At 37.2% G+C, this 19,085-nt stretch overlaps 1 protein-coding gene across 2 annotated transcripts in view; it reads left to right on the top strand.

Annotated features, from left to right (window-relative positions):
• The window catches only part of ITM2B (integral membrane protein 2B), a 28,254-nt gene extending 25,513 nt beyond the window's left edge, over positions 1-2,741 (top strand). For both annotated transcript variants that reach the window (XR_011427768.1, XM_001489841.6), the window contains exon 6: positions 264-2,741. Coding sequence is in view for 1 of the 2 variants with exons in the window: in XM_001489841.6 (XP_001489891.1) it covers positions 264-349 (86 nt within the window). In the remaining variant the exon portion in view is untranslated. The remainder of the gene's footprint in view (positions 1-263) is intronic.
• The last annotated feature ends 16,344 nt before the right edge of the window (positions 2,742-19,085 follow it).

The following is a 19,085-nucleotide window of genomic DNA, read 5'->3' as shown; positions in this document are numbered from 1 at the left end:
ACCACCACAGTCAAGATATAGAACATTTCCGATAGGTCATAAATTTATATGTATAGCATTGTTATTGTTAATAATATTCGTTAAGACACTTAGTTCAGAAAAGAGAAGACAATTATTTTCTCCAGTGTTAAAAAATCAAACTATAGAAGTCCATGGAATATAGAGTGAAATATTTCTATATGTCTAAATAATAACTGTGAAGATTAATATGAATGTTTATTGCTCAAGAACCAGAAATTAAAAGACTTTTCCCTCCCAAACAGGTATTCAGAAACGTGAAGTCAGCAATTGTGTTACGATTCGGCATTTTGAAAACAAATTTGCCGTGGAAACTTTAATTTGTTCTTGAACAGTCAAGAAAAACATTACAGAGAAAAGTTAAATATCACAGCATAACCCCGCCCTTTGTATTTTGTGCAGTGATTATTTTTTAAAATCTCCTTTCATGTAAGTAGCAAACAGGGCTTCACTATCTTTTCATCTCATTAAGTCAATTAAAACCATTACCTTTAAAAAAATCTTTTCTTCTTTCTAAGTGTGGTGTCTTTTATCTTGAATTAGTAGTTGTATGAAGTCCTAAATAATAGTACACTTCACCATAGATCTTAGGTATTAGGAAGAACTTAAATTTCTTTAAATCATTTAACCAGATTTTTACGTTTTAATTATGCATTTTCTAGAGAAGGGGTTACTAAAGAATAATCACATATATGCATACGTAAAAATGGACCACAGTGACTTATTTGTAGTTGTTAGTTGCCCTGCTACTTAGTTTGTTAGAGCATTTGAGCACACATTTTAATTTTCCTCTAATTAAAATGTGCGGCATTTTCAGTGTCATATTTAACTATTTAGAGTATGATTTCCACCTTGATGTTTTAATAACCTTGGCATCTGCTGTAATAATATTTTAGAAAATGTTTGGAATTTAAGAAATAACTTGTGTTACTAATTTGTATAACCCATATCTGTGCAATGGAATATAAATGCCACAAAGTTGTTTGACTAAAGGACTGTGTGTTGTTTTTCCCATATAATAAAACCAAAGAATAATTTGGTTCTTCATATCTAAAGATAATCTATGTAAAAGAAGAAACAATTTCTTGAAAGTCCAGTTCTTTATATACTGTGGGTGAAATCAGAGATTTTTTTTAAAAAATAAAAGTAAGCTTTTAAAATAACGAACTACATTCTTCATGGATACTATTAAAGTACTCAACTTTGAAAGATGCTGTTTACTACATTTTAAAATAATGCTTTTGTATTTAATGGAAGGGCTATTCTTAAACCTGAAGTTTCCAGGGAGCATGAAATAGAGTGCTTTCTGAGAATGTCTCCCTCACAAGTGGAACATTTTGAGTTATAGTGGTGATTCTTACACTTCTAAGGTTGCTTGCTTTCTGAAATAATTCAGAATCCACCACCTTTAAAATGTCCAAGAGTAATTTCACTGTAAATTCCTAAGACAAAGAAAGTTCAATTCTGAATTTAGGAAGTCAGAATTTTTAAAGCTTCACAGACCCATAAAGGATTTAGTCTAGGAACCAATTCCAGTCCAAAAATATATTAGATTCCTGGCTCTAGTTTCATTTCAGTAAGACTTCAAGAGCTTTAGGCTAGCTAGTCAGATATTCAGAGATTGAGGATTTATTTTAGAAGAGAATATATTCTGATAAAATGAGAATTGCTTTTCCCTACCTTCCAGGTTCTGAAATTTCATGATTTGTCAGGGGGCTGAACATTTAGTAGCACATTATTCGTTTATTCAGCAAATACTGATACTTACTGAGCATCTTTTATCTGCCTGGCACATAGCATTAAGCATTGAAGATACATCTGTGAAGATGAAAGACAACTGCTGCCTTAAAGGAGACACACAATCTAGTGAAAGGGACTGATGAATAACCTACTAATTACAGTACGGTTGTGATCAGTACTGTAATGGGGAAGAATAGCTCCAAGAGCTTTGGGAGTGATTCGGAGGGACAGTGAGATTTTTAGAATGTGAAGTGCATGGGACCAGGGCATGGAGGACTTTATCTGCCATCCTGAAGACTTCATTCAATAAACCATGGGCTGCTATTGAAGGTTTGTATTTTGGAAGGAGCATTTTAGTTTCTGTTTTCCCACTGATAATAGTAATGCTGTATTCGTTAGGATAGATGAACGGCTCTAATAACCCCAACATCTCAGTGGCTTCAGACAGCGGGTGTTTGTCTGATTACATCATATTCCAATGTGGCAGGATTGCTTCAGGCTCCCAGGGACCCAGACTTTTCCATCTTGTAAGAATGCCATCTTTGAATCCTTAAACTTGCCATGGAAGGAGAGGAGCTAGAGTGGTAGATACTGCAGGAGTTTTATGACCAGCCCTGACAGGCACACAACACTTCTCCCCATTTCCATTGGGCAGAGCCCAGCCATATAACCCCAGGCCAATGGTAAGGGAGGTGGTGAAATGTATTCATCATACGTACCTAGGAAGAGTGTCCAAATGGTTGGCTGAACGCACAGCATTGTCTTTACTACAAATGGACAATTGAATGAATGAATGCATGCATGAAAAAAATCACTAGAAAATAAAGCTCATCCACAATTCCATCACTTGGAAATAATGAAATCCTAAGATTTTCAGTGTGTGTGTTTAAAACTTGTGTTATTTTACTACGACAGCAACATGCTTTTGGTAGATTTGGAAATTATATAAAAGCACAAGGAAAATAAAAGTTGTATATTCCCTATCAAGGGCTCTCTGACTTTTTTTGTTATTTTGGTGTGTACACTTGACTACTTCTGTGTCTTTACTGTTTTACAGTCTTTTCCTCCCCTTAATATATCATAAACACTTTCCTATATCATTGAAAATTCTACATTTTAAAGGCTGTATTATATTTATCATGGTTATACCATAATTTCCTAAAAAGTTCTCTCTTGTTGGACAATTTGGTTATTTATGACATTTTTCCCATTAAAAATGCTGAGATATGTTCCTTTTAGTAAGCTTTTATGTACATATCCATGATTATTTCCATTTGTTCTTGCAATTATTTTTCCTTTTGCATTTCTCTTCAAAAAATTACCCAGTAATAAATGTAAATAGTTAGAAATCAAACAATATCAAAGGGAACTTTTCTTTTTAAAAAAAGGGCAGTGTCCTTCCCTGTGACCAGATCTCTTTTAACTGTTAATTCTGATACTTATTTCAATATTTCTCCTCATACTTACAGTGCTATTTTTAATATCTCTTTATGTCTTCCTCCCTAATCTGTACCTTTTATTTCCGTTTCTTGCTTTTCTGCATTAGCAAGGACCTCCAGTACAGTGTTGAGAAGTGGTGAGAGGCAACGTTCCTTGCCTTATACCTGATATTAGTGGGAAAGCTTCGAGTTTCTCACCATTAAGTATCATGTTAGCTGTAGGTTTTTTGTAGATGGTCTTTATCAAATTGAGGAAGTCCCCTTTTATTTCTAGTTTACTGAGTTTTTATCATGAATGGGTGTTGGGTTTTGTCAAATGCTTTTTTCTATCTGTTGATAGATCATGTGATTTTTCTTTAGTCTGTTGATGTGATAGATTACATTAATTGATTTTCAAATGTTGAACCAACCTTGAATACCTGCAATAAATCCCACTTGATTGTGGTGCTTAATTCTTCCTATACTTTTTTGGATTTGATTTACTAATATTTTGTTGGGGATTTTTGCAGCTAGTTCATGGGTGATATTGGTCTGTTGTTTCCTTCTAATGTCTTTGTTTTGTTTTTGTATTAGGATAATGCTAGCCTCATAGAATGAGTTACAAAGTATTCCCTCTGGTTCTGTCCTCTGAAAGAGATTGTATAGAGAGAGTTGGTATAGTTTCTTCCTTAAATGTTTGGTAGAATTCAGTGAACCCATCTGGGCCATGTGTGTTTTAGAAAGTTATCATTTATTGATTGCATTTCTTTAGTAGATGTAGACCTATTCAGATCATCTCTTTCTTCTTGTGTAAGTTTTGGCAGATTTGGTTTATTTCTTCTGGGTTATCAAATTTGTGGGCATAGAGTTGTTCATGGTATTCCTTTATTCTTTTAATTTCCATGGGATCTATAGTGATGGCCCCTCTTTCATTTCTGATACTAGTAATTTGTGTCCTCTGTCTTTTTTTCTTAGTTAGCCTGGCCAGGCACTTAATGATTTTATTAATCTTTTCAAAGCACTAGCTTTTCATTTAGTTGTTTTTTCTCTATCAATTTCCTGTTTTAAATTTCATTGATTTCTGCTCTCATTCTTACTATTTCTTTTGTTCTGCTTACTTTGGATTTAATCTGCTCTTTTTCTGGTTCCTAAGGTAGAAACTTAGATTATTGCTTTTAGGTCTTTCTGCTTTTCTAATGTACGCGTTCAGTGTATACATTTCCCTCTAGAAACTGCTTTTGCTGCATCATGCACATTTTCACAAGTTGTATTTACATTTAGTGCAAACTATTTTTTAATTTTTCTTAAGATTTCTTCTTTGATCCCTATATTATTTAGAAGTGTGTTGTTTAATCTCCACATATTTTGGGTTTCTCCAGTTACCTTTCTATCATTGATTTCTAGTTGAATTCCTTGTGGTCTGAGAGAACACATTGATTTCTATTCCTTTAAATTTGTCAAGGTGTGTTTTATGGCTCAGAATGTGGTCTGTCTTGGTGAGTGTTCCATGTGAGCCTGAGAAAAATGTGTATTCTGCTGTTGTTGGATGAAGTAGTCCATAGCTGTCCATTATATCCAATCGATTGATGGTGGTGTTGTGTTTATGTCTTTACTGATTTCTGCCTCCTAGTTCTATCCATTTTTGAGAGAGGGGTATTGAAGTCTCCAACTATGATAGTGGAGTAATCTGTTTCTCCTTGCAGTTCTATCAGTTTTTGCCTCATGTAAGTTTGATGTTCTGTTGTTTGGTGCATATATGTTAAGAATTGTTATGTCTTGGAAAATTGACCTCTTTTTCATTTTGTAATGCTCTCCTTTATCCGTGATAACTTTCCTTAATTTAAGGTTGACTCTGTTTGAAATTAATAGAGCTACTCCTGCTCTCTTGTGATGACTGTTACCATGGTATATATGTAAGTGCAGATATCCACAGTCCTTGGATATTCTGTTTTGTCTTTTTTTCCCCAGTCTTTGTTCTTTTTGCTTTTCAGTTGTTGAGGATTCTCTTGGTATATCCTCTACCTCATAGATTTTTTTCCTCAGCCATTTTCCAGTCTACTAATAAGCCCATCAAAGGCATTCTTCATTACTGTTACAGTGTTTTTTATCTCTGGCATTTCTTTTCAGTTCTTTGTTAGGATTTCCATCTCTCTGCTTACATTTCCCATCTGTTCTTGCATGCTGTGTACTTTATCCATTAGAGCCCTTAGCATATTAATCATAGGTTTTAAAAAGATTCTCAGGCTGATAATTCCAACATCCCTGCCATGTCTGGTTTTAATGCTGACTCTGTCTCTTCAAATTGTGTTTTTTGCCTTTTAGTATGCTTTGCAATTTTTTCTTCATAGCCAGATGTGATGTATGCTAAAAAGGTAAAAGGAACTGCTGTAAATAGGCCTTTAGTGATGTGGTAGTGAGGTGTGGGGAGGGGAAGTGTTCTATAGTCCTGTGGTTAGGTCTCAGTCTTAGGCTGTGCCTCTGGTCTGTGAACTTCACAAGTGTTCCTCAGATTTTTTTCTCCCTCCCTCTACTGAAACACAAGGGGATTTTTCTCTGATGTTTACTGTGGGAACCTGGTTGAACTCCGGGAGGTAAAATTCACAGATTATAGGGGCTCACCCATAACTGGGTCCCCCTGGAGTTTCTAACTCTCAAGAGTTGTCCACACGGAGCCTCCAGCACGTCATCAATTACAGTGCAGGTTTGTCCCCCTGGCACTGGTTTCCACCGGTGAGTCTGTGCTCCAGGAAGTGGTGACTCTCTGCATTCACCTGTCTGACTCTGACCTTGGGGGCAGCAGTTTGTCCTGCATCCTCCCTTCTCTTATGGATCTGGGAAGAGCTGTTGATTTTTCATTCTGTTTGGCATTTTACTTGTTACTTCAGAGTGGCTACTTCCAAGCTCTATTTATATTCGAAAGACTGATATATTTTTAACAACATCATCTTCTGTTACAACAAGGTTTTATTTATACATCTACTCGTCCTTACACGCATGTATATGTACATCTATATACAGGCCTTCATCTTCTCATTTTTGCAGTGCAGTTGCAGGACAAATTTTAGTTCAATCAGTAATCACAATTTACATTACTATGACTTAATATTCAGCTCAAAGCTCAGAAGGGGTACTATGGTTACACTTCCTTTTTTTTTTTTTTTTGATTAATTGCCTTTTCCACTCATAATTTCTAATAAATCTAAGGATAAGAATTCCAATCTTCTCTATCAGATTGGCTACCCAGTAATCACTAGTTTTTATTTTTCAAAATACTGAAATATCAATGATCCCCTTTTTTGGAGACCTCCCTCAGAACTCTCAGTCTTGCTTCGCTCTGAACTGAGAGCTGTTGTAACTTGTCCCACGTGTCATTCTGGCACTTTATGGCTTCCCCCATGTGTTTGTTTTTCACTTTCCCTTTACTAGATCCAATATTTTCTCTTGTTTTTGGTCTGGTATGTATTTTCAATTACCTTGTAAGAAAGTGTGGATGAGAAACACATCGCTGATGTTACTCAGGTTTTCAGTCTAATGAATGGAACCTATTTTTTCATTCTAGAACTTTTTGGGATCTTTACGCCTTGTGTTCTGATCCTTCACAATGATCTACCTCATAGGTCTTCCTTCATCTTTCAGTTTATAAATTATTCTTATTTCTTCAATAATTTCTTCCACTCTTCATTCTTGCTGGAATTTCTGTTAGTCTGTTGGACCTCGTAGATTGATTCTCTATGCATCTTTGCTTGCCTGTTTTCATATCTGCTTTACTGTTCTTTCCAAGAGATTTCATTCCTCAGAGCTCTTTATCCTCTGTTCTGGCCTCTGTCTCTAAATATTAGTGCACGTATTGTTGTTGAAACCCCTATTAGTATCCACAGGTCTTATTTTCTGGAGTCCTTAGATTACCAGATGCAAGTTTTTCATTCTGCCTTTTGCCACCTGCAACTGGAATTTTATCCTCCTACCCCAACTACCTGCCCATGTGGATTTAGGCTGCCAGCCACGTGGATCACTTTTCTAACTACCTGGCCAGCGTGGACATCCTTCCCTTACACCCCTGAATTACTAAGCTTTAAGGTCATCATTGCCAATAACTGAATTAACTACTTAAATGGAAAAGGCTTATACTTTTCTATAACATAGTGGTTTCCATAGCATTTTTAAAGGTTTTGGTATAATCATCTTAATAAAACACTGGACATTTCAAAACATTTACAATCATTGGTTTGACCATTTGGTTCACCGTGTTACCCATGATTTTACTTCATTCCCATCACTATGAAAGGAAGAGTCTTAATTCAGAGTCAGTTGAATAGAGATGACCTGTTCACCCACACTTGGTGAGTCAGGTGTCTCCCAGGAATTTCAGAACTCCAGTTCTGGGTTGTACCCTCTGAATTCATGTGCCGTGCCTGTGACTGCAGTTTTGATGTGGCATGGACTTGGAGAAACCAGAGGGCGAAGGGTGTGAGTGAAAAGGTGGCAGAGAGGACTGCCCAGTTTCCTGGTGGGTTGCAGGAGACTCAGCTCTATTCCCTGTCCCTGAATTCCATAAGGCACTCCATCTTGTGTGTGTCTGTACCTTACCTAAGAGAGCTCTAATCTGGCTCTTTCCAGCAACATCTGTCCCTCTTGTGCTGGTTGAGAGAAGAGCACAGAAATCAGAAGATTAAAATCTTGGCAAATTGTTAGGACTCTGATCAAGACCATTGATTTGTGACACAGCAGTGAGAATCTCTGTCTCAAAAGGAGACAAAATAGTAGATGTGAAAATGCTTTGTACAGCTTTGTACAGTTGGCAATCAATGCTTTCTGCGGACCCTGTCGCTGCTATATGTTAACAAGTAAACAACTCATATTATTTCTTAATGTATGTTCTTTCATTTCTGCTTTTCCTGTATCCCTTTTAGATTCTCCACACCTCTGTTAATAAGTGGAATGCAAAATAATGGTAATAATAATACACAGTGTTCTAAATGATATTTATCTGAAATAGAAGTAGAAGTGTAGAATGTAAAGAAACTCAAAGGCAGTTTAATAATGTAAACGAAAAGCAAATGGATTGTTGGAGTGAAAAGGTCCGGATTCCATATTTGAATGTGGTTATGAGTTGGCTGAATCTATAAGATTCTGCTAAGTGCACATTTAATAGTTTACTAGACAGCCCCTCTTCCACCCAGTGAAGAGTTTTTTGCCCAGAATTATATAAGTCCTACTCCAAGTGTTGGACACCAACCCTTGCATGTTTAATTCTTTAAGACCTAGCTTTCTAGATAAGTACTTAATGTGTATCTGTTTATAAAAAGTACAACCCTTCATCTCCACAAAACTACAGAGCTATCAGCCTGTTGATTGTTTCTTCCAAAGTCGATGCTGGCTTTCTTCTCCCTGGGTCTTTCTCATTAATGTATTACATGAGGAAGAAGCATGGTTTAGTCTCAGCTCTCTTAATATTGATCATTGTTAGGCTTTTATCTTACTGGGAAAATAATCACAATTTAAGATTTTTTGGAACTATTTCCTGTCGATCCCACACTCTTAATTCTGCCAGCCTTCTACCGTAGATTAGTCCTGAGAAGCAGAAGCGGTGGGAATGGGCTCTTGAGGCTCAAAATCAATGCCTAAGTGGCATAAAACAAGACAGTCCTAGCTCTCGCCTGCTTATATTTGTAAATAATTTGATGGGACTTTTATATTCACTTTAAACTTATATTTGTATTCACATTTTCATTGTAAAAATCACATAGTATAGAAATGTTGACAGTAAAAAGTGAATGCCCTCTCTTTCTACCATCCTCCTCTCCAGTCCTATTCTCCATGGGAGACCACTGTTTACAATTTAATGTATAACGTAATTTTTAGATGACCTGGTTTTTGCCCTAGTAAGATGAAAACGCCTTCCTCTGGTCAGAGGGCTTGGTCTTACCTGTCATGAACTGACAGTGTGTTTAAGAAGCCCAAGCCAGAAACCCTAAATACTCTGCACAGTCCCAACATCTTCCTGGTCTTCTGCAGTCATGGTTTAACCCCTCTCACCACATCCGCTTCTGCACCCCTACCATCCATTCTACACACTGTGGCCACAGTGATCTTTGCAAAACATGAATCTGATGTTTTCTTTATCACATCCCCTGCTTAAAACACTTTCAGGGCCTCCCCTGGCTCTTAGGATAAACACCAAAATACTTAATGCTGCATGGTCCAGTTCCAACCCACCTCTCCAGCCTCATCTGAATCACACTCCCCTTTGCTCTTTGCATCCTGCCACACTGGCTACCTTATAGCTACACGGTAAGTCCTATTCTCCCTCCCTTAAAAATTATTCCCATCTGTGTCCCACCATGCCCTTTAGTTAGTTTCTAGTCAACCTTCAGAATTCAGTTCCAAGTCCCTCCCTCAAGCGAAACCTTTCCTGAAGCATTAGGAAAGGTTCTCTTGTTTCACGATTTCATAGCATCATATATTTCTTCTTTGTGGCATTAAATATGATTAAAATTTTATATTTTGCCATCGTTTGATATATTTCCCCTGCTGGATTCCTCAGTGTCTTAATAGGGTGCCTGGCACATAGTTGGAGCTCTTAATTATTTACTTAGTGAATGAATCACCCCTCTGTACCACCCTTGTCACTCTATTCTGGATAATATCACATTTCCCAACCAGTTGTCTAGATGTCTCTTTCAAAACCTATGCCAGCTTTCTCCTCAAATCGATTCACTCTGGATCTGAGTTGCTTTAAATATAAATTTCATCTTGTCTTTCTTTTATAAAATTCTGTAATGGAGTTCTGCTGCACTTAGGCAAAAAAGCCAAACTCTTTCCAAGCCCTAAAATTGTGCCCTCACTAGACTTCTCTCACCACTTCTCTGTTTTTATCCATCCTCTTTCTGTTCTGGCCTTCCTATAAGCGGGTCGCCCGGCCGGAAACAGTTCTCTCTCTCCCTGCTCCCCCAACCCCCATTCCCTCAACCTAAATATTCAGTTAACTCCTACTAAACCTTCAAAGCTCAGATTAAAAGTTTCCTCACAGAGGCCACCATAGCTCTCTTTATTTCTTTTAACTTCCATGTTACTTTATCTGTCTCCCCGAAACCTTCCGCTAGGCTATCAACAAAGCGTACTCACCACTCTGTCCTCTCTACTTGGTGCGTAGTATGTCTTAACACTGGATAAAGGAATAAACTAACTTCTTGGTCAACTGTAGCTAGAAAAACAAAAGAGTTCAATATCAACTTCATTACAACCAAAGTATTTTTTGGCAGACAATCTCCAGCCTTCAAATGGACAATTCAATTAATATTTGTGAAATGAATGAACTACATTTTTGTGAATCAACTCATTCAGCTGCTGAGGGTTTTACTTGGAGGCTGTTTTATCCTGGGAGGCTCACTGTTCAAAGACATACCCTTGTTCTAAATAAAATGTTCTGTGGGGGCCATATTAAGATTTTTATATGAAAGAGGTGATTGATAATACATATTCCCAAATGTTTCAAACCAAGATGACGTCTTTTTGCACACTCTACAGAGTGGATTTGGGGCCAGATGCTCTTCCGCATTCAAAAGGATACCAACATTCTTTTAAGGCTCAGTGATTATCAAAGAGGGTGGCGGTAAGTTTTAAAATGCAGGGGGAATAATTGGTTGTCACAAGAACTGGAGATGCTATTTGTATTTAATGAGTAGGGCCAAGAATTCTAAATGTCTTGAAAGTACAGATGACTGCACAACAAAGTATTGCCCTGCCTAATTTGTCGATTAAACTCCTGCTGGGAAGCATGGACAGAGACTCAGAAGTGAGTTTCCTGAACGCCAGGGATAAAGGCATCCATGAAACTCCCGACTAAGTAGAGCCAGGCACAGGCGTGGTTTTCCATTCGGGCATCAATATGGCAGTTTCTTGGAACATTTCTTATAACAAAATATGTAGTTAGCCAAATACAAATTTAGTAGCATGTCTAGTTTTAATCAATTCTAGAGAACACTTTTGTCAACCCCTAATTATCTGATATCCAACTCATGTCACAAACCCAGCAGAGGCGTCCAAGGAAAATGAGCCTGTAAAATCTGGAATGAGACTCTGGATTCTATCCCCATAGCCAGTTGGGACTCTTGAAAACTCCTCCACCTTGAATGCCTTCCTTTAGCTCCCCATAGAAATGCCTTCACGGAACCAGGACTTAATATTACTCTCTTGACTTTTGTTGAGGATTGATTGAAATGAAAATGAACCTTCAATTTTTAGAAAAGTGCTAGTGGAAATATTACATAATATCTAGTGTTTCTTATCTACATATTCTGAAATTTAGTGTTAGGAAAATTCTCTCTCTTCTGATACATGCTGACATTAGACAATAGGGCAAAATAACTTATTTGTTTCCTTTGTGCCTTGGTTGCTGGGAAGCTCGGAGTTAAACTTTTGTTCAATTAGATTAATTACTTTTAGTCTAGATTTTTTTGTATATAGCCCTTTAACTAGTTGACTCACATTTTGTTGTGTATTTTAGATAGAATTTACATGCGATAAAATGCACACAAGCGTTCAATGCATTTTGACAATTTTATATGTCCATGTTAAGAATCATCAGAACATTTTCATCACCCCACAAAGTTCCCTTGTGCCCCTTTCCAGTCGACATCCCCTCCCTCTGCTGCAACTGCGTTCTGGTTTCTATGGCTATAGATTAGTTTTTGGCTGTTCTTGAATTTTATTTGAATGGAATCATACAGTATGTAATCTTTTGGTCTGGCTTTTTTCTCTGAAGATAACATTTCTGACATTCTTCCATGTTGTTGCATGAATCAGTAGTTCTTTCTTTTCAATTGCTGAGTAGTATTTCACTTTTTTAATATGCCACAATTTGTTTATCATTTTTCGTGCATATGTACATTTTGGTTGTTTTCAGTATTTGGCTATTATGAATAAAGTTGCTAAGAACATTTGTGTACAATTCTTTGTGAACAGCTCATTTTTTGAAATCTTTGTTTAACGATTTCATTGTGAAAGCATCTTTATTGAAAATCTCCTATTTTTATGAGGTGAGGAGTGAATAAAATATAAATAATGAACACATGAAAATATAGCAGTCCCTGTGTAACTAGATATATAGTCATAACAAACACTAAAAACAACTTACAAACTTTGGTTTCCCATTGTATTAGAATTGAAGCCCAAGCCAAATAAACGTCTGCAATTTGGATACCTTCTTCTTTAAATTCCCCCTAGGGTATAGGCTGCTAGCTTTTCAAATCTCCATTTTCCTTGTCCAACAGTCATACCAGACTTAACACATTCAAAGCCAAACTTGATTTCCAGTCTCCAAACCTGGCCTTCCCATGGTTTCCTTACCTCAACTCTTTTTTCTACTCATTGTCACTTCATTAGATAGGTCTTGCCCGATCCTCTTTTCTGAAGTGAGTGCCACCTCCACACCCCAATGCTGGAAGTGTCATATTCTTACTTAGCCCGACGCAGGCCAGACCATGAAGACTGCTTCAAGTTTGAGGATGGGCAAAAATAATGACTAGAATTTGGCTCAAGATTCCTGGTAAGCAGTGCAAAGAATAAACAAATAAGAAAGTGACTGGGGGCACTTTCCCACAGGCTCCCTTGTCTTCTCATGGAGGCTCCTCTGGGATTTGGTGTCTCCACAGCCCACCTGGAGTGAGATGTCCACCAGGATAGAGGAGCATAAAACTGTGGGCTCTGCCTCACCCCCTCCAGCCCCCAGCCATTCGACAACTAGAAACAACCTGTACTGTCTTCTCATTCTGCTGCGGAGCGAGACAGGTCAAGGAGGCCTTGTGCCTGGGTGTTCTTGTGGCTTTGACAATATCCCCGTATCTACGCCTCCACTCCAGTAGGGCCTGTGAGGTTTCTACTCTGCCCCCTTAGCCCCCTTAGGTGCTTTCCTGGCCATGACCAACCACAATGCCTTATTTTCTCCATGGTTCTTTTCATCACCTGAACTATTATGTATTTATTTTCGTACTTGTTTATTGTCTGTCACCCCAAGTAAAATGTAAGTTTCCTGAGAACAATTTACTTTTTTTTTTTTTTGCTTTTTCTCCCCAAATCCCCCCAATGCATAGTTGTATATTTCAGTTGTGAGTCTTTCTAGCTGTGACATGGGGGACGCCACCTCAGCATGGCCTGACGAGCGGTGCCATGTGCACGCCCAGGAACCAAACCAGTGAAACCCTGAGCCGTGGAAGAGGAGCACGCAAACTTAACCACTTGGCCAAGGGCCGGTCCCAAGACTTTACTTTTTTTGTTCATGTCGTATCCCCAGTACCTAGAATAGCACCTGACACATAGTAGATATTCAATAAATATTTGCTGAATTAATTTTGTTCAATGTATTTAACATGTTTCTATGTAGTCTCCTTCTAAAAAATTGGCATTATTGTGTAGATGTCAGTGACTGCTGATGTCAAATCAAAGCAAACCTCCCTTTTTGTTTTTCTCTTTCCTTTTAGTTTTAGAATTTTATTTAGGGGTTAGAATGGTCATGGGAATGCAAGTTGCATACATCTCAGATTTGGTACTAATTTTGTTGCCATGTTAAGAAAGTGAGCTGGGCTTTGCATCTTTAGTAGCCAGCGTGTAAGAAAACCTGTTTTCTTATTTTAATATCTAAAGTTCAAATTACCTCTAATATAGGGATCCCCTGAATCTGATAATGATGAATCGCATTGGAGAATAAAAGATGGCAAAAAGCGTGCTGAAATTTAGACTGATTCACAAGGAAAAGGCCTCTTGGAAACAACATTCTGAGAAAGGTCCTGCTTGTAAAAAATCTGCATGTTTTGCGGTCTGGATGGGTATGAATGGTACAGAGACTCAAAATAGAAATTGTAGCTTCTTCTCATTGATTCATTCCAACAAATAATTTTATAAAGTACGTAGTATATCAGATACTCACTTCAAATATGTAATCCTAATTGTGATCTATTTTTTTTCAAAGTGAACATTGTCTCTTTAGTAAAATATTTTCTACTAGATGATCCAGAAAATCCAACTCTCTGGGGGTCAATAAGTAACATTCGATGAGCATGCATGTGTGCCAATTACAGCTAAACTCTGCCCTGAAGCAGCGTGCGATTTCTATTTGCCTGGGCGTAGCCGTTGAAAGGAGAATAATAAGCTTGACTCTCTTTCTTTCTAAGTCTCATTGCTTCCAGTAAAAGAAAATACGTTGACTCTTAAAACTGTTTTATAGATTATCCCTTTTTATAATATGGAAACAACTAAAATTTTTTGGCAGGTTTTGATAGGATATTTGATATTGACATAATATCACTTGATATTATGTCAGCTCATTCTGGAGCCAAGGGTGGGACTCATGCCTGGGAGGGTTGTGAATCTTGTATATCTGACTCATCCTCCCCAAACGCTCAAAGACCGTGGTCAGGAAGATGGTTACTATGGCTCATGCAAGAACAAGGGCATTCCACCCGCCAAACTCTGGTCAGATTTAATAAATATGGAAAAGAGTAATCAGCTTTTTAAGAGGCCACGTATACATAAAAACTGAATCTGCAAAGTCAAAAATTCATGTGGCTCCTGTGAAGGACTGCTAAATTAACAAGTCTGGTATAGATCAACTCTAGGCAGAGGGGTTTGGCTAAAGAGGAAGAGGGCCAGTTCTGGCTGGTCACAGAGCCACACACACAAGGCATTGGCGGTAAGGAGAATTTAAACCAGAGCAGAAAAGTCACAGAGAGAAAGAGTTCAGATCAAAAAAATCCCTAAACAACAAAACAAAGCACACAAACAAAAAAAAACTCCACAAGAAACCTAAGGTAATTGGCAGAAACTTCCTTATTTCAGTGTTGTTGACTCTGTCAATACAGTTCCCTTAAAACAATGAGCTTAAGACAAGGTGTGACCTGTCGTTAATCTGTTATGTCACAGAGTGGATCCTTATCCAGAAAATGGAAGGTCCCTTCTCCTGTGAGTCCTACCTTACCCAGAAGCTGTGGGCTTCCTGGAATGACTGTTAAAAATCCCACATCTCCTGGCAATGACTTTGAAACATAACTTTCAATATTACTTGACCCACACATGGTGTGTGACCAAAACAGAGGACCAGGTAGAGAGCACAGCAAGGAGAGAGCAGGAACAGAAGAGAACCTTGCCCATTGACCACTACCTTTTTGTTTTTTAAAGATTACATACATCTTTCACGTTTTATTATGGAAATTTTTGAACAAAGACACGAAAGTAGACATAATAGTGTAATAACTTCTCATGAGCCCATCAGTCAGCTTTACCTGTTAGCAAAATTTGTCTTTCTCATTTCATCTATCCCTTGCTTATTTTATCTTATTTTTATTTCTGCTGGAGTATTTTAAAGCAATTCTCAGATGTTATATGATTTCCCCCATAAATACTGCAGTACATATTTCTTTTTTAAACAAAATCACAATACTGTTATCTCATCCTCAACAAAATTAACATTAATTCTCTTTTTTTTCCTGAGGAAGATTAGCCCTGAGCTAACAACTGTGCCAGTCTTCCTCCACTTTATATGTGCATTGCCACCACAGCATGGCTGGTGAGTGTATGTCTGCACCCAGGATCCGAACCCGTGAACCTGGGCTGCCAAAGTGGCGTGCACTGAACTTAGCCACTACACCATGGGGCCGACCCCAAAATTAATTCTTTTTATCATCTAATACACATCTAAATCTGTGTTCAGATTTCCTCGGCTCAAAAATGGCTTTTTATAGTTGGTCTGTTTGAACTGGGATTCAAGCAAGGTCTATTCTTTGCATTTAGTTGCTATATCCCTTAAGTCTATTTAAATCTGTGAGTTCATCTCCCCTTCTCCACCCCCTGTCATTTGTTGATTGAAAAGTTGGGTCATGTGTCCTGTAGAATTTCCCAAATTTTGAATTTTTCTGATTGGGTTTCCACGGTGTCATTTAAAATTTTTCTGAATCTTCTTAATTTTTGCTAATTGTACATTTGTAAACTCATGCATAATAAACTGCTAATTAGATCTGGAGGAGTGATACAATTCAGCTTATTTATTTATTTTGGCAAGAAAACTTCATTGGCTGTGGTGTGATCTTCCTGCTGCATCACATAACCAGAACGACGTTCAGTTTGATGAATGGGTTCAGGTGGGTTTATATAATCTACTTAAAATTCTTAATTATAAACATAAGTCATTCATTGTGGAAAAATTAGAAACTATAGATAGCAATAAAAAACAAAATAAAAAGCAAATGTATTCCCTCAATCCCAAAAGATTACTGTTTACATTTGGTATATGCATTTCCAGGTTTTTCTATTTCGGTTGATTAATCTTGAAAATTTCTCTCCATCTCCCTTTAAATATCATCCAAGAAGTCCTTTGCTTAATGAATATTTTAGGGTGGCTTTTATTTTCTGTGATACCAGGAAGATAGAAGGAAGGGAAAGAGCGTGCAGTCTGAGACCTGCTGTATAGCAGCTGTCTTTACATTATCTTTTACTTATCCTCACAATGACCTTGTCAGAGAGGTATTATATTCCCATCTTATTAAGAGGAAATTGAGACTCAGACCTCTTGGAGCCTTTAACTCTGAGTCCAAAGAGTCTTGAAGTCTTCTGATTCCAAACCCCAAATCCTAACATTCATTTCCTTCCTGAACTTTGTGGTATTGATATCAAACAGGACCATTCTGCCTACTCAGTTAAAAATGCACTTGCTGGGCATGAAAAAACTTAATAGTTGCTTAAAATGCTTGAGAGATTTTATTTGATACTTAGTAAGGTAAACTCATTTAGATGTATAAAAACAAAGTACAGAAAATTTTTTCAGAGATTAAAAAAAAGTTTTGTATGTTTTCCAAGTTCTACTTCATCTTGACTGTTTATCTTTTCTTGTGGTACTGGCAATTCATCTTTAACTTAAAGTAGATAAAAGAATGGAAAAGTGGACAAAATTCTGTGATGGAGGAGATTGGGTTTTGGTTATCTATAAATTCTGTGTCATACCAATTCTTGACTGCATGAGTTAAGTCAAAGAAGCACAGAATTTTAGAACTGGAAGGCGTCCTATAGATCTCTTCTGGAACGTATAATGAACAGCCCAAAGTCCCAATGGATTCAGTGACTTTTCTCAGGTCACTCAACTACTTTGATATCAAGGCAGGACTTGAACTCAGCATCTTTGACCTTCAGTTGTATATCACCATTGTGTGAGTTTAACCCATTTTGAGAATTCTTCCTTCCCAGAACAGAAGGAAATGCTTAAATAATCTTCTCATTACACTTAGGGTGGGTACTAGTTTTCCCAGATTCAGAAGCATGTCCTACAGTAGTAAAACATGTGCCAAGAATCACTTCCTACTATTGTAAAAGCTGAGGGCCAGGATGCAAAGAGGGACTCCAGACAGGGAGAGAAAACACATTTTAATAAGCCTATGATTATATTTTTTCTAGAGTTTCTTTAATCCTCTGCAGGAGAAGTTTAAATAAATGTGCCTTTTAGAACCATTCAACATTTTAATTCCGAAATAAAGATAGAAGCACAATAAGCTTGTTCGTAATATTACTGATCACATTTTTTAAAATAGAAATACTTGAACAGAGAAAAATACAAATATATAAAACTCATCAGGGAAAACTGAAGCAAAAATCTTTCATCATGTTTACTTTAAAATGCAAACATAAAACTTAGAAATAATGGCAGGAAACAGTGAATTGTTCAATCAGTAACAACTCTTGGGACAATGGTTTGAAGTGGCTAGATGCTGTGTTTAGTATCCAGCTTCCTACCATTTTGTGTAAACATGGCCTCTCTGTTTCCTTCATGGATAAATTTAACCTAAAAATCAGTCTCAGTGTCTCCAGTGCTGTCCTGTTTGTAGGGCAATAATCAGTCCACAGGCTTTTGACACGTTGTGGCTTACAGGATATCCTTCAGCAAACAGACATGTACATTAGTTATCCACTTTCTCATGATATTTCTGGACTTTGTACAACGACTGATGGTGCCATGTGGCCTATGGCTATTTATTCTGGCTTCTAAGCACTTGGAATGCAGGAACTATTTAGTACTATGGTACTTGACAGAAGGGAACAGATTTGCTAGATGAGGTTGAAAACAAGCATGTCATCGTGGGCTGAGAAGAAATTGGCATAAATGTAGTAGCCTTCCTATATGCATATCTAGTAGTAAAGAATCATATCACATACCATCTATGTTCAAACCAAAGAGGTATTTTCAAAAATACATAATGGGAGAAGAAGGAACTCTGAGGTACCCATCAACTAACTTCAACAATTAACTCCAACAATTAACTTAACAATTGTCAACCACAGACAATCTAGTTTGGCCCGGTCTGCTTCCCTACCCTGACTATATTAAAGCAAATTCCAAACATCAAATTATTCTATCCAGAAATATTTTAGTATTTATCTCTAAAAGACAGGGACTCTTTTTAAAAACGACAACCACAATACCATATCACACCGAAAAAATGGACAATAATAACTTAATTATTAAACATACAGTTACTATTGAAATTTCCTGAACTGTCTTACAAATAAATGTTTTTTTATTTCTAAGTTTGTACATTTGAATCAGTATCCAGATAAAATCCATACCTTGCAATTGGCTGTTTCTTAAATTTTTTTAATTAAAATTTTAAAAAATTTTGGTAGAATATGCATAACTTTAGATTTACCATCTTAACCATTTTTAAGTGTACAGTTCAGTAGTGTCAAGTACATTCACAGTGTTGCGCCACCATCACCACCATCCATTTCCAGAACTCTTTTCATCTTGCAAAACTGAAAACCTATACCCATTGAACAACACCCCATTTCCCCCTCCCCCAGCCCCTTGACAACCACCACTCTATTTTCTGTCTCTGTGAATTTGACTACTCTAGGTACCTCATATAAGTGTAA

This window comes from Equus caballus, chromosome 17 (assembly GCF_041296265.1).
Source record: "Equus caballus isolate H_3958 breed thoroughbred chromosome 17, TB-T2T, whole genome shotgun sequence".
NCBI classification, from domain to species: domain Eukaryota; kingdom Metazoa; phylum Chordata; class Mammalia; order Perissodactyla; family Equidae; genus Equus; species Equus caballus.
This window is presented reverse-complemented; position numbering and strand designations above follow the sequence as displayed.